This window comes from Euprymna scolopes, chromosome 4 (assembly GCF_053919585.1).
Source record: "Euprymna scolopes isolate OS-2025 chromosome 4, ASM5391958v1, whole genome shotgun sequence".
In the NCBI taxonomy this organism is placed as follows: domain Eukaryota; kingdom Metazoa; phylum Mollusca; class Cephalopoda; order Sepiida; family Sepiolidae; genus Euprymna; species Euprymna scolopes.
In genome coordinates, this window is record NC_136485.1 from 56,518,197 (window position 1) to 56,534,387 (window position 16,191).

At 31.5% G+C, this 16,191-nt stretch overlaps 1 protein-coding gene across 3 annotated transcripts in view; it reads right to left on the reverse strand.

Annotated features, from left to right (window-relative positions):
* LOC145267297 (uncharacterized) overlaps positions 1 to 16,191 on the reverse strand; it is a 94,253-nt gene that overhangs the window by 31,448 nt on the left and 46,614 nt on the right. For 2 of the 3 annotated variants that reach the window (XM_080123293.1, XM_080123291.1), the window contains exon 2: positions 369 to 449. The exons of the other annotated variant lie outside the window; for it this stretch is intronic. In XM_080123293.1, the coding sequence (XP_079979419.1) occupies positions 369 to 449 (81 nt within the window). The remainder of the gene's footprint in view (positions 1 to 368; positions 450 to 16,191) is intronic. 3 annotated transcript variants of the gene reach the window in all.

Sequence of the window (16,191 nt, forward strand, 5' to 3'; positions counted from 1 at the left end):
AGAGCAGAGATTGTCGCTGAGAATCGAGTCCAGGGTTTTTTTTTTTTCGATTAGAGTTGGTTTTAAAAGAAATATGCAAGTTAGTTATCATTTTTGAGGTCGCTTGTATATTCACGATTTAGTATATAAGGAGCTTGAAGTCACTTTTAAAATATAACACTGGGCTTTTAATATTAATGTACGTGCGACAAACAACTCAAATGTATGTGTTTATAAAATATTTAAAAACACTAAGTTTTTTTTCTAGAGCTTTATTACAAGCATTACTTCCGGGATTCCTTAGCAGATTATACTCCAATATAGCATTCATTGGTATCATATCACTATGTTGGTGTTTAAATTTATTGTCGCAATATTAAACAATTTACCTTCTCTTGCTGGCCTCACTGATAAAATACAGATTCTGTTTTCAGTAGTGTTTAAAATTCCGGAAAATCCAGGCGAAATATCTGTCACAAGAAAACAAAATTGTCTTCAGGGCAACATCAGATACGTAAATAATATGAATTTCTCTGTGACGAATGTTGACGACTTACCTGAAGCTGAACGACCACACTGCCTACACGCTGTTCCCCCATGTTGAATCTTGATGCACACGCAGCACGTTTCAATTTATATGCATTAGAAGCGCACGCGTTTGTGTATAGGTTTTGGTATTGGTCAGTGGGAATATTACTGCTTTGACTGGGATTTATGTACATATGCACATTACGACGGAAAACATGAAGAAAAAAAGAGTGAGAAGAAAGGGAAATTGGCTAAAAGGCAGTAGAAAAAGAAAGCATAAGGTCAAGAAGAACTCAACGAGCCCAAAAAGAAAGCAGTGAAAATCTTTTAAACAGTTAAAGCTATACACGTCGTGGTTACAAGGTTATACACTACACAATTTCATTTGAAGTAAATACTTATATAATTAAACTAGCCGACCACTCAGCGTTGCCGGGTCATAAACTACACTAAAATATCATATTTTACATTCATGTAGATTTCGAATTTGCTATTATAGAGACAATTCTCTGTCTATTATTATATTATACCTAATATAAAGTAGTGATTTCAAAATTTACAAAAATGACTCGTGTGCCATCAGCTAGAATCGAAATTTAAGCACAAAACCCTTCAGCCTCATCCGTATGACCTTAATTAACACGTATACAAAACCTACAAAAATAATGCTGTTTGACCGCTAACATTTACTTAGCGCAAGCGCAGAAAAAAAAACAGGTATGTTCAACGTAAATCAGGCCAATGTAGATATATTTCCATGTGCTACAACGTTGTCATCTTAAATTCTATGCAATTATGTAGAATGTAGAAACTATGCATAAATAATTTTCAGCGTAATAGTGAAATGAAACCAATAATCTAATAATAACCCATAAAAATGAATACGTTATTAATTAACGCACGTGTTTCAAAATAATATGTAAATTAGTTAACCTTCGGGTAGTCGTTCGCATATTGATGGTTGAGTGTATTAAAAAAAATATTTAAATAATTTCTAAATAGAAATACTAGGTTATTAAATTCATTTGGAATTCTTTTCGAGATGAGTAATTTGTACAATTTAAACGATTAGTTCGCCAACCCGTGGTGAGACGACAGCAACTATAGGACGCAGTAATTGCTTTGGGTGTAGTTGGACATACCTATCCCGTCGCGGTTAACCTCCTGACGAAGACAAGAGGAATAATTGGCCGAAGCCTCGTGAAACAACAGCTAGAAGGTGAGGATAATTGTTCACAAATAATTAAATAAGATAAAGAAATAGTTGGGTTTTAATATCAATGTAAAAACGAAAAAAAAAAACCTCGATTTTAAAGGTATATATATAGATATATTAAATTACATTAAATATTAGTCTCCTCGTATATAAGTGTTATAAATATGTATATCTATGATTAATGTTTGGATTTCATTATAGGAGTTCGTCATAGAGTGCATTACATATTATTGATGTTTAAGCACTAATTCAGAGTCCATCAATCTGCCTCGCTTAACATTCATATGCAACATGAATTGCAAAAGAGGAAATTGCCAAGGCTGCTGCAAGGCTACCGTAATAAAACACTATTCACTCAATTTTTTTAGCATTTTTTATTTTAAAGATTATAAAAATATTCTGCTGATGTTAATACGTTAATGAGTACAAGAGAAATATTGTTATATTGAATTTAAAATTTAAGTGAAAATTGTTATTAAAATCGTGAAATATTTTTCAATTATATTATTTTTTGGTGAAAATATTGAATAAGCTATGATTAATTTATTTATTGCGGACTATTATCCTCATCTTTATTGGTTGTTGTTCCACGACGTTTCGGCCGACTACTCCTCTGGCCTTCGTCAGGTGGTAATTTCTCTATCCACTGCGTCACGGGCCCCGAAGGGCGATCAGTTGGATTTTTTGGTCTTATAAATCCATGTTTATTATCTGGTTTTCCATGGTCGGATCCGTACCGAATGGTATATATATATATATATATATATATATATATATATATATATATATATATATATATATATATATATATATATATATATAATTTAATTGGAATTCATTATTGAGATGAGTATTATTTATATTAATTCATTTATTGCAGACTATTATCCTCATCTTTATTAGTTGTTGTTTCACGACGCTTCGGTCGACTATTCCTCTGGCCTCCGTCAGGTGGTAACCGCGACGGGATAGGAACTGAATCTTCTAACTGCATTCTCAACAATTACTGCCATCCATAGTTGTCGTAGTCTCACCACGATTTGTTCCAGGTGAGAATTGTCTGTAGATAACGGTTTCAATCCTCCACAAAGCCGGTCAGAGGCTGACTTGGCCAAAACGTGGTGAGACGACAACAACTATGGATGGCAGTAATTGCTGAGGATGCAGTTAGGAGATTCGGAGTTCCTATCCTGTTGCGGTTACCACCTGGCGATGGTCAGAGGAATAGTCGGCCGAAACTTCGTGAAACAACAACTAATAAAGTTGAGAATAATAGTCCGCAATAAATAAATTAATAAATAATGCTCGTCTCAATATTGAATTTCAATTAAAAAATAAATATAAGCTATGCTTAATTGCATGATAATATCGTTAGTTTAAGAAATTAATTTATTTTCGAGTTATATTGATCTCAGGGACGTTCTTCGTAATGTTCCATGAATATTTTTAAAAATAAATTTTTAATTGTTTACAACTACGATGCTTCACTTTCATAAAAAAAGCAAAACATAAATTCATGCATAATAACGGTGATCTTTCTTTGGATAAAATGATAAAATTTTACGAAGATGCTTAAGAAAAAAAACCTTAATTATATTTTGTGATCGTTAAATTATAAATACTGAAAATTTTATCAAAATTGGTTGATTGTTTCCGAATTTTGGTGATCTTTTAAGTGAAGGAAGGGCCTAAATTGTTTATAGATTTTGGGGATCGACTGTTCATTTTGCACGTACCTATATCTTTCCCTCTTAAATCTGCTATGGAAACTCATGCCGTAAGTAGTCACTTTGAAGAAATACTTACAAGTCTCTGTAAAGTAAGTTGTTGATAAAAATGAAATAACACACGCATCGAATTCCGTGTGCACCCCGTGAACAGATGACACCTATTAATTATGTTTGTACTTAGTTTTCCACACAAAGAAATTTCATGCGTAGAAATGGATCGAATGTACGTACCATCATTCTTGCGATCAACCAACGACAGTATTTATCTGGTCGATTTCAGGTGGCTGAGTGCTTAAGATCATTACGTATTTATCACCATTGCGAGATTAAAAAAGAAAGTACCATACAGTATATCGATTGTCTCTTAAGAGCTTGATCAATAATTTACTTCTCGTCCTAAAAAAAAAATCCAATATTTTATCGCAGATTTATCAGCGATGTTAGAGAAGAGCCAAAATAATCAAATACCGTTCACTTCAAATGGTTCAAACAAATGCCGAAAAGATATATAGAAACACTCAAGACAAGAGGTAGCGAGTGATTGATTAAATTGATGACGTCACCAACTGTACAATCAACTATAATATGAAAACTTTTGACTATAAATATGGCAACTATCGTCCTTATTTATACTTTCTGATCACCCAAATTCCAGAGAAGAACAATATTTATTATAATTAATAGTAAGCGGCTGTTGCGAAAATGGAAGACAATTTATACAGGTTATAGAAAGAGGTGGAGAATACTGGAAATCTGGGAAACTTGTTGTCACCCAGACTCCAGGGAATAACACCAATTATACTCAGTGGCTAATCTCTGATGATTGCCTGTGTGGGATCACTTAGACGACGACGACGACGACAACTAGCGGGATCTGTAGAAATTTCACAGGAGACTAATTTATATGTAATATATTGATGTTGGTATTTTGTAGATGATCAGTGTAAATGGAGACGTTCTGATATTATTGTAGCTTTTTGTTATTAAAATTACACAAGTATTTATCTAAGCTAGCACGAAGGCCCGACAAAGCCCGGTCGTAAAGTACACTTAAACATGATATTTTAATTGTTGCAGATGTTGTATATATTATAATGTTCTATCGATTTTTATATATTATAAAGTTGCGATTTTAAAAATAAAAATAACTTATCTTGAGTTTCTTCAACCAGAATCGAAACCGAAACTAAAACTCATGAAAAATTCTGGATAAAATTATTTATAAAAAAATAATTGACTAAAATGCCATCAGATATAATCGAAACCGAAACCAAAACTCATGAAGAATTATTGGTAAAATTATATATGACCAGAAATGGAAGTACATAGCAATTTAACGACCCGGATGTAAGCGTGACACAGAAAATAACACACACGCTATCGTATTCATATAACGACAACAATTTAGGAGGTTTTTGTGATAAAAAGTTCAGTGAAGATCAATGACCGCTTCAAATCGATTGTAAGCTGCTGTTGCGATAACGCAAAAATCATTTGCAAAGGTTATCTAAACAGTGGGATAGTAATGGAAATCTCAGAAGACTTCTTGTCACCTAGACTCAAGGGAACAGCATCGGCTATTGGCAGTGAATAATATTTGATGATTGTCTGTGTAAGAACTGATAGTTAATACAAATTATAATCCACCACGGACAATTCTAACTGGAAAAAGGAGAGAACATATAGAGAAGACCACATGAATGAAAAGAGATTTGAAAACTCCTAGAAATAAATTAAAATGGCCAAGCCACCCCCAAACATATTTATACACGCATGCACATGGCAATAACATCTTAGACTGTACGACACACGACTACCGTGAAGAGCTGAGGATTAAACGACCAAAGAGAGAGAAAGAGAGAGAGAAAGAAAGAGAAAGATAGAGAGGGATATATATATATATATATATATATATATATATATATATATATATAGAGAGAGAGAGAGAGAGAGGGATAGATAAATAGAGAGAGAGAGAAAGAGAGAGAAAGAGAGAGAAAGAGAAAGAGAGAGAAAGAGAAAGAGAGAGAAAGAAAGAGAAAGATAGAGAGGGATAGATAGATAGATAGAGAGAGAGAGGGGGGGGGATAGATAAATAGAGAGAGATAGAAAGAGAGAGAAAGAGAAAGAGAGAGAAAGTGAAAGAGAGAGAAAGTGAAAGAGAGAGAAAGAAAGAGAAAGATAGAGAGGGATAGATAGATAGATAGATAGAGAGAGAGAGAGAGAGAGAGAGAGAGAGAGAGCACTATCAGAAGCATGTTGAGAGTACTGGAACTTTGTAGAGAGATTTGTAAAATTCAAATTCCAGAGAAAACTAAACATTGTTATTAGTGTGAAATCAATGGTAAACGGCTGTCATAATCATGCAAAGTGGTTTGTATTCGTTATCCCAAAAGAAGAGAGAGTGTTGAAAATCTGGGAAGACTTGTTGTCATTCAAACTCTAGAGAACATTACCGGTTATTGTTAGTATATAAAGACATACAGTCCGCACCTATAAATTCGGTATTTTTTCCCAAAATGTGCATTTGAGTAAACTCACCGGAAGATGTTACCGGTGATAGTTGAACTCCATTCTCCGATTTGTTTTTATTTCGAGAGCCGCTTAGAATTTGCATTGATTAAAGTGGCCTTTTCTAAACTGTAAATGTCTATCTATGTCATTGAAACTATAGTACGTTTTCGAAATACGTAACGCGTAGTTTTAAATAAATAATTTGTATATACATATACATGTACATATATATATATATATATATATATATATATATATATATATATATATATATATATATTCAGGCAAACATTGTTAAAAACAACAGAAAGCGTCTGTTTGGAAATACCTTTTATTTTTTCATTTTTTTCTAATTATCTTTTTGTATGTACATCGAACATATGGATGTATGGTCCAAACGTTTTTTCTTATTTAGTTTTTGTTTCGGTGAGGAATTATGGGAAGATTTATTGAAATAGTAGTTGGCGAGCTAAATTCGTTGTGACTGCTGACAGCGGTGGGGGCGTTAGTGTGGTAGAGGAAAGTGAGGAGAGCAATCCTGTTTTAGGTTCAATGGCAGGAACGGGTGGGTCTAAGGGAGTTATGCGAGATATTTGTGCGTATTGGTGCTATTCTGAAATGTAACCTGATTCAGGGTAGGTTTTTGCGTTTTGATATAAATATCTTCAAGTATTTAAATATGTTTTGTTTTGTTTTTTGCATTCGTTAAGTGGTGTAGTATTTTGGTGTTGTTGACTAGAATTTAATTGAAAAATCTTTTTAAAAATGGTATTACTAAACTAAGCAGTCACAACGAATTTCGCTCGCACTCCAACTACTATTAAAATAAATCTTCTCATAATTCCTTACCGAGAGTAACACACGTTCCTGATGACGTGAAGACGATTTCAGGAAAAGTTAAAACCGCGAAGAAAAAAACGTTTGGACCATACATCCATACGTTCGATGTATATATATAAAAAAAAAAAGATAAGAACAAGAGAGTTTCTAAATCAAAACGCGGATTCCCTAAATCAAAACGCGGATTCCATGAACAAAGCTTCTTTCTTAGAACTGCACGCCTGTGGAACTCTGTTCCGTCTGCCTGCTTCCCACCGGACTACAACTTCGATGTCTTCAAGTCCAACGTTAACAAATTTCTAATGAACCGCCACCTTAAGTAAACACTTCATCAAATCTCCACACTAACGTAATGTACTTGCAATAACCCTTATCCCTGAGTGGCTTCCGGGCCTTGATAAGTGGTGATCACTGTGTAAAAAAAATTTTTTTAAAAAAATCACTAAAGAGAAGTTTTTTGTTGTTTTTAACAATGTCTGCCTCAATATATATATATATGTATATGTGTGTGCGTGTATGTGTGTGTGTGTTAGCTTACTTCAGTTTTGACGGTCTATACCCACTGTAAAGGTTCATGCGCGTGGAGTATTTGTGGCAACAGTAGCGCAATCTTCAACTACTCTTCTCCTGAGTCGGCGTTGTTGAATATCAGTGGAAAATAGAGGTTCAGGACGACTAAAAACAATGCTAAGGTAAGCGAGAGCATATACACCGCCTAGAATTTCCAAATGATCACCCATTTGGTACTAGATTGGCTCAACGTAGCTTATTTACACACATATATGAGATTATAATTAGACTCTAATTATCTTTAGTTACGCACACACTTCTTAGAAAGTGTCTCTCTATCACACTCTTTGTATATTATTTAATACATTATTCATCACTCTCGATTCCGTGAGTTTCATCCGTTCTCTATATACATTTATTAAGTGTCAGATTTCATAATAAACGGAAAGAATAACAAAGTTGGAATGGTCCAAAAATGAGTGAAACTAGAGTAGTAATATTATTTAACCAGAAGCTCAGGGGTCAAAAAAAAAAAAAAGGTAGGGGGGGGGGTAACAGAGAGAAAGAAAGATAGTGTGTGTTTGAGAAGGTGAGAAACAGGAATGGGGGATATAGCGAGTAGAAATCATCTAATTTGGTTTATTGTCTTTTTTTTCTTTTATACTGAACCGGTTTGGCAAACTTACTTTTGTTCTGATAAAACCAATCTAATCATAGCCGACGCATCACATTTCTCTCTCTCTCTCTCTCTCTCTCTCTCTCTCTCTCTCTCTCTCTCTCTCTCAAACACACACATACACACATTCTCTATCTATTTTTCTTTCTATAGAAATTGTTCTGGTATCTCATAGAAGCGTAAGAAAATAATCTTTTGAAATTTATTTTATAAAAGAATAAATTTCGGTGATATATTTATAAGGGACAATCTGTATGCACTCGGCGTTGCTAGCTTGAAACATATTGACAGGGGAATGTTTAGTACCATACAATATAAGATACACCGAATACCTTAACTGGTTATAATTTTCCTGGAAGTGGATCACATGTTGGATTTATGGAAGCATAAAATACATCAATTTTCGTTTATGAAAATAAAACGGAAAAATAGTTTAAAAAAGAAATAACTTTCGCAGCTTTAATAAATAAACTTACTTTCATTTTAAATGGAAACTGGTGTAGTCCCATAATAATTGAAAAAAAATTAAATTAACTACCAATTAAATTAGATACAAATGAAATTAAATACCAATTAAAAATAAATCAACTTTAAATTTCTAAATGAAACAATGGAGAAAATTTTCTTACCACAGATAATTAATAACATGGAGCTAATTAGAAACTAAATTTTATTTATGTATTATGCAAGTGACGTTATTAATTGAAAGTAGATTCCTTTTGAATACATAGTCTATTATCATGCTGGAATATAAATGTGTAAACGTCCGTTTTCTTTACGAAATTAATTTGTGAAGTAGTGTACATTTTGTACATATTAATAAAATTGTGAACAAAAAAACTGACTGACACACGATTGCATATAAAACTAGCAGGCCGACCGGTATTACCAGTCAACAAATACGCTTAAATATGATATTTTAATTAATGCAGATTTCGTATTTATTATTATATTATATTGGACCCAATCCACAGTAATGATTAAAAAAAAATGACTTGCGTGCTACCAAGGATAATCCAAACCAAAATATTAAGCTTACGATTTACTTTTTCCTTTGACATTAATGCCTGAGCTAAGACTGCAAGGATTAAAATTAGAACATAAATAAATAGCTATTACATTACTCCTGCATATTTGATCGGCCTTTATCTGGAAAATTTCATTTCTTTTTAAATTTCCACACTTTTCCACCGATTTTCCCACGGCTAAAATACAAATATAATGTTTCACATGAGTTCGAATAAACTATATACGAAGTTTCATGTTTGTAGACCAATAACTGACAGAGGAGATTGACAGGCAATTTAATATATATGTATATATATATATATATATATACATATATATATACACAAATGTACATATATAAACGTATAGATATATCCATATATATATACGTATACATATATATATCTATATATATACATATATATATACATATATACACACATATATATACATATATATGCACACATATATATGCATATGAATATATACATATATATATATACCTATATATATATACATATATATACATATGTATATATACATATACATACATATATATACATATTTATATATATACATATATATACAAATATATATATATAAAGCTTGATTTTATATGCATTAAAAGTAACAAGCAATCTCTTTCCCTATTGCACCACTTGCTCAAGATAACAGGATAGAGAATCGGAAATAGCTTGCTCGTTTAAGATCTTAGATTTTCTACCATAGATACTAGTGTTATCAGCATAAATGTCAACGAATGATGTAAGGATGTGATTTGAAAGATAATTAATATAGATCAGAAATAAAGTTGGGCCTAGCCTTCGAATTTGGATGTTTTGTTTCTTTAGTTTATTGTGTGTTTAAGCATACACACTATATGTTATTGCAAGACAAACATGGTTAATAAACGCACTTTATCTACACTGTTGCTAATAAGATATAGAAATATGTATTCATAATTGTCATCCTTGCAGCATAATATTCAGTTTTAGAATATGCATAACAAATAATAAGTTATCGTTATGTAAAGAACACATTTCACTATTAAAACAAGTGTATCGAGATTGTGTTTAATGTTTCTTTTATGCAGGGCGAGAACAGATGAACAACATTTCGCAAAACTCCGAAATTTAAAAAGTAAGTGTATTCCATGTCACATTCTTTTTTTTATTTTATTTTTAAATAAAAAAAAAATAAAATAAACAATAAGGTTAGATATTCAAGTCAAAGTTAAACGCCTAATTTTTACTTCCAGTGTATAATACACAATCAGCTATATATGTATATATATGTATATATTTGTATATATATATATATGTATACATATATATATATACATGTATGTATACATATATACAAATATATATATACAAATATACGCATATATACATATATATACATATATATACATAAACATACACATGTACATATATACATATAAATATAAATATACAGACACATATATATGCATATATATACATATATATACATAAACATACACATGTACATATATACATATAAATATAAATATATAGACACATACATATGCATATATATACATATATATACATAAACATACACATGTACATATATACATATAAATATAAATATATAGACACATATATATGCATATATATACATATACAAATATATACATATATGTATAAAAATATAAACAAATATATATATATGAATATATATACATATATATACATGTACATATAGAATATATATACATAATTATATACATGTACATATGTACATATATATACAGAAAATATACATGCATATATATATATACATATATATATACAGATATACCCCTGTATCGATTAATATATATATACATATATAGACATATAAATACATCTATACATATACATATATACATACATATATATACATATATACATACATATATATATACACAAATATACATACATATATAAATATACATATATACATACATGTATAAATATACATATATACATACATATATATACAAATATACATACATATATATATACACAAATATACATACATATATATATATAAAAATATACATACATATATATATACAAATATACATACATATATATATACAAATATACATACATATATATATACAAATATACATACATATATATATACAAATATACATACATATATATATACAAATATACATACATATATATATACAAATATACATACATATATATATATATAAATATATACATATATATAAATAAGTGCATAAATATATATACATATATACATACATATATTTATACATACATATATATATATATATACATATACATACATATATACAAATATATAGATACATATATATACATATATACATACATATATTTATAAATATATATAAATATACATATACATATACATATACATACATACACATATATAAAAATATATATACATGTACATACATATACATATATACATACATATATATACACAAATATATATATACATATAAACATGTATATATACATATATACATACATATATAAATATATATATATATACATATATACTCAGATATATAAATATGTACACATATTTAGAAAATATATATAAATATATATACATATTTATACATATATAAACATATATATACATATATACATATTTATACATATATAAACATATATATACATATATACATATATATACATAAGTAGTCACATATATATACATATATATTCCTATATATACATATTTATTCATATATATACATATATATTCATCAATATATATACATATCTCTGTATATATATACATATATATTCATATATATACATATATATTAATATATATACATGTATATTAATATGTATACATATATATCAATATATATACATATATATTCATATATATATACATATATATTAATATATATATACATATATATTAATATATATATATGCATATATATTCATATATATATACATATATATTCATATATATACATATATATTAATATATATGCATATATATTAATAAATATATGCATATATATTAATATATAAATACATATATTAATATATATATATATATTAATATATATATATATATTAATATATATATACATAGATATTCATATATATACATATATATTCATATATATATCCATATATATTTATATAAATATACAAATATATATTCATATATATACATATATATTCATATGTATATATATATACATATATATTCATATATATACATATATATTCATATGTATATATATACATATATATTCATATATATATATATTCATATATATACATATATATATATATATATGTATATATTCATATATATTCATATATATACATATATATGTATATCTACACATATATAATGTATATATACATATATATATATACATATATATATATACATATATATAAATACATATGTATATACATATAATTTCATTCGGTTTTTCTATTTTGCTAAAAACATACATTTTTTTTTTTTTTTTTTACAAAGGCATCACCACATTATCAAGGCCCAGAGGCCACTCAAGGATAAGGGTTAAAGAGTGTACAGTAGAAGTTGGTCAATATAGTAATCATTAGTAATGAAAATGTGGTAAATTTAATAACTTATATGGAACGGCTCATCAAGAACTTATTTACCTTAGACTTGAACACAACCATATTGTAGTCAGCCGGAAAGCAGGAAAACGGAAGACAATTCCACAGGCGTGCAGTTCTAAGAAAGAAGCTTTGTTCATGGAATCTATGTTTAGGTTTAGGCACAGATAAAGAGTGGGGGAAATTATTGATAGTGTTTACAGCTAGACGAGTGTTTCTTGTGAAAGTTTGGCGAGGGGGGACCATAGATTGAAGCTCAGTTGAACACTTTCCATGAAAATAACGATACATCAGAGACAAACTCGCAACATCTCTTCTGTGAGATAGAGGTTGTAAGGAGGAGAAAAGGACATCTCCTACGAGGCTACGAAGTCTATTTTGAACTCTATCAAGGCAGGACAAGTCCTTTCTAGCAGCTCCTGCCCAGATGTGGCAACAGTATTCCATCCTTGGACGTATCTGGCTCTTATATAGATAGAGAATAGCATCAGCAGTGAGATATCTACTGGATCGATAGAAAGATCCCACCATTTTTCCAGCGGCCTTGGCAACAGATTTGATATACGTGTTCCATTTAAGATAAGGAGTAATGGTCAAGCCCAGAAGCTTGTCAAAACTTGAGGCCTCCTGAAGACGAGAGCCATTCATTTCAATTGATGACAAATGTGGATTAAAATGTTGATGATGTAAAGAGAGAAGCTTGGTTTTAGATGCATTAAAAGTAACCAGCCACTCCTTTCCCCATTGTACTACATGCTCAAGATCAGAGGAGAGAGAATTGGAGAGTACTTGCTCGTTTACTCTCTTAGATGTGGTACCATAAATGGTAGTGTCGTCAGCATAAATGTCTACAAATGATGTAAGGATATGATTTGGAAGATCATTAATGTAGATCAGGAAAAGAGTTGGGCCCAGGATTGATCCCTGAGGGACACCGGCATTAATACTGTGAGCTTCTGATTTTTGCCCCTCAACTACTACTCTTATGAACCTATCAGAAAGAAATGATTTAATAATTGAGAAGACTTTTCCAGCTATACCATAGCTAGCGATCTTATGAAGTAAACCTTTATGCCATACCCTATCAAAGGCTTTAGATATGTCAAGAGCAATTGCCCTAGAAAGATTGCCACCGTCGAGTGATTTGCTAATCCTATGCGATATAACTGTAAGGACATCTGCTGTAGATCTAGCAGAACGGAAACCATATTGAGTGTCACTAAGAAGGTTATTTTTGTTGAGATGTTTGATTACTTCTGTATTTAACACAGATTCTAGCAACTTACTCATGACGCACAGGAGACTTATTGGACTGTACTGAGAGGGGGATGAGCGATCACCTGAATTCTTAAATACAGGGCATACTGATGAGATTTTCCAGGGAGATGGGAAACTATTCTCCTTAAGACAACGTTTAAACAGTTTTGTAAGTATGGGCGCTAGTTCAGGTTGAAGTTTTTTGAGTACTATAATTGGAATACCATCAGGGCCAGTTGCTTTACTGGAATCAAGGTTTTTGATTAGCTTGGCAACATCACGTACAGATATACGTATATCACATAGCGTGTTTTCTGATACAGGAGGAAATATTGGGGGTTGGCGGTCTTGGTCGCAAAGGGTAGAATTAGCTGCAAAGTTCTTGACAAAGAGTTTGGCTTTGTCTGATGCTGACGAGATTACCTCAGGTCCATTGATAATAGTTGGGATGGAGCACACGCTTCTGTTCAGGATTCTGTTTGCTATTTGCCAAAACTGGTGGGAACCAAGCCGCTGCTCAGCTACTTTGGACTTAACAGATTGAGCATACAACTCTCTTGCGTTCCTTATTACTTTCTTACAATGGTTGCTGGCAGTCCTGAAAACGGCTTTAGTTTCCATACATCTATTACGTTTGAAGCAGTGGAAAAAGTGATTTCTGTGCGCAATGGCAGCAGCACATTCTGGAGAGAACCATGGCTGGCTGTTAGGTTTTTGCTGAAACTTTTTAGAGGGTATGAAATGGTCAATACCTACAATTAACCATTCAGTTAGGTCTAATACTATAGAGGACACATCCTTTTTAAACATGGAATGCAGAGGTAGATCAGATATAAATGTACGGAAGCTATCCCAGTCAGCCTTAGTGTATCGATATACTGTACGATGAAGTGGTACGTCTGGGGACTTATTACATTTCATTTTTATCTTAATTGATACAACAGAGTGGTCGGAAGATCCAAGAGGCGACAGAACAGAAACTGAACATAGTTCAGGGCAAGTTGTGAGAAAAAGGTCTAGTAGGCTCGCATACTGGCCGTCATTATCGGGCACACGGGTAGGTTCCTGAACAATCTGAGTGAGGTCATAGGCAATGGAGAAATCATGACAGAACCTCCCCTCATCATCGGTCTTGTTTGAGTGGGTCAACCATTCGACGTTGTGAACATTGAAGTCTCCACATACGTGAATGTTAGCTGAAGGATAAGTAGAAAGGACTTGGTCAATTTTCTCAGATATGCTTTGAAAGATAGTAACTCCGCTGTTGTGGGGGCGATAGAGAGTAAATATAAATGCAGTAGTGTGAGCTAAAGCAACCCGGAAGCACATATAGGGTAAGTTAGGATCTTCCCTGGAGATGTCCCTCCCACATGGAAAGCTATCTTTAATATAGGCACATATTCCATGCCCATGGCGATCTTGGGGGTCAGATTTAGAAGTTAAGTTAGAGTATCCTGTAATTGCAAACTCATCTAGGGAAATAGCCTGTCCAATGCCAGTTTCACTTAAAAATAAAAGGTCTGGTTTAGTCTCCTGTAATTGGGTTTCAACCTCTGGAAGGTTAGAACGTAGACCCCTGATGTTGGAGAAGGAGACATGGTAGTAGGGGTCTACGTTGGAAGTTGGAGAACCGGGTTTAATCGTGTATTTTTTCCTGTAAACTTGTCATGATGAAATTTTGGAATTTGTGGACTAGGTCGACAGATTTACTTAGAGCAGGACAGAGAGGGGAAACTAAGAGAGAAAAAGAAACGAAGAATTTTTTTTTTGTACCACATGATAAGGTAAAGCCGTAACAATTACCCACTAGTATGGCATCGAGAGGCCCCACCAGAAGCTACTGCATGGTCCAGATTCCATTCACCAAATGGCAATACAGCAGTCCCAGTACTTTGCACCTGATGATAGGACAGCCTCCTTAGTGGTTAATCCAAGGTTCGGGTCCCTGACTATCAGGCGGATAACGTCAGCCCAGACAAAACGTTTACCTCCAGCACCCTTACTAGTGACATGGCTACAAGGATAGACATAGAAACAGAAAATTTCCACCAACTCTGCCAACTGTTCGCGCAAAAATACTGCCAACCTAGAAAACAGCTTTTTCTTCTCCCTTTGTCAGAAAAATCACTCATTTAAAAAATGAGGACTGAGGGGCAAATAAGAAGAAGCGAGAGTAACAGGAGCTGCCGATAACGCATCCACAATGCGTTTTCTACTCTCCATTAAAAAAAAAAAATAAATAAATAAATAAAAAATAAAAAATAACTATTAAGTATTGTACTTAATAAAAGTCCAACGGACCTG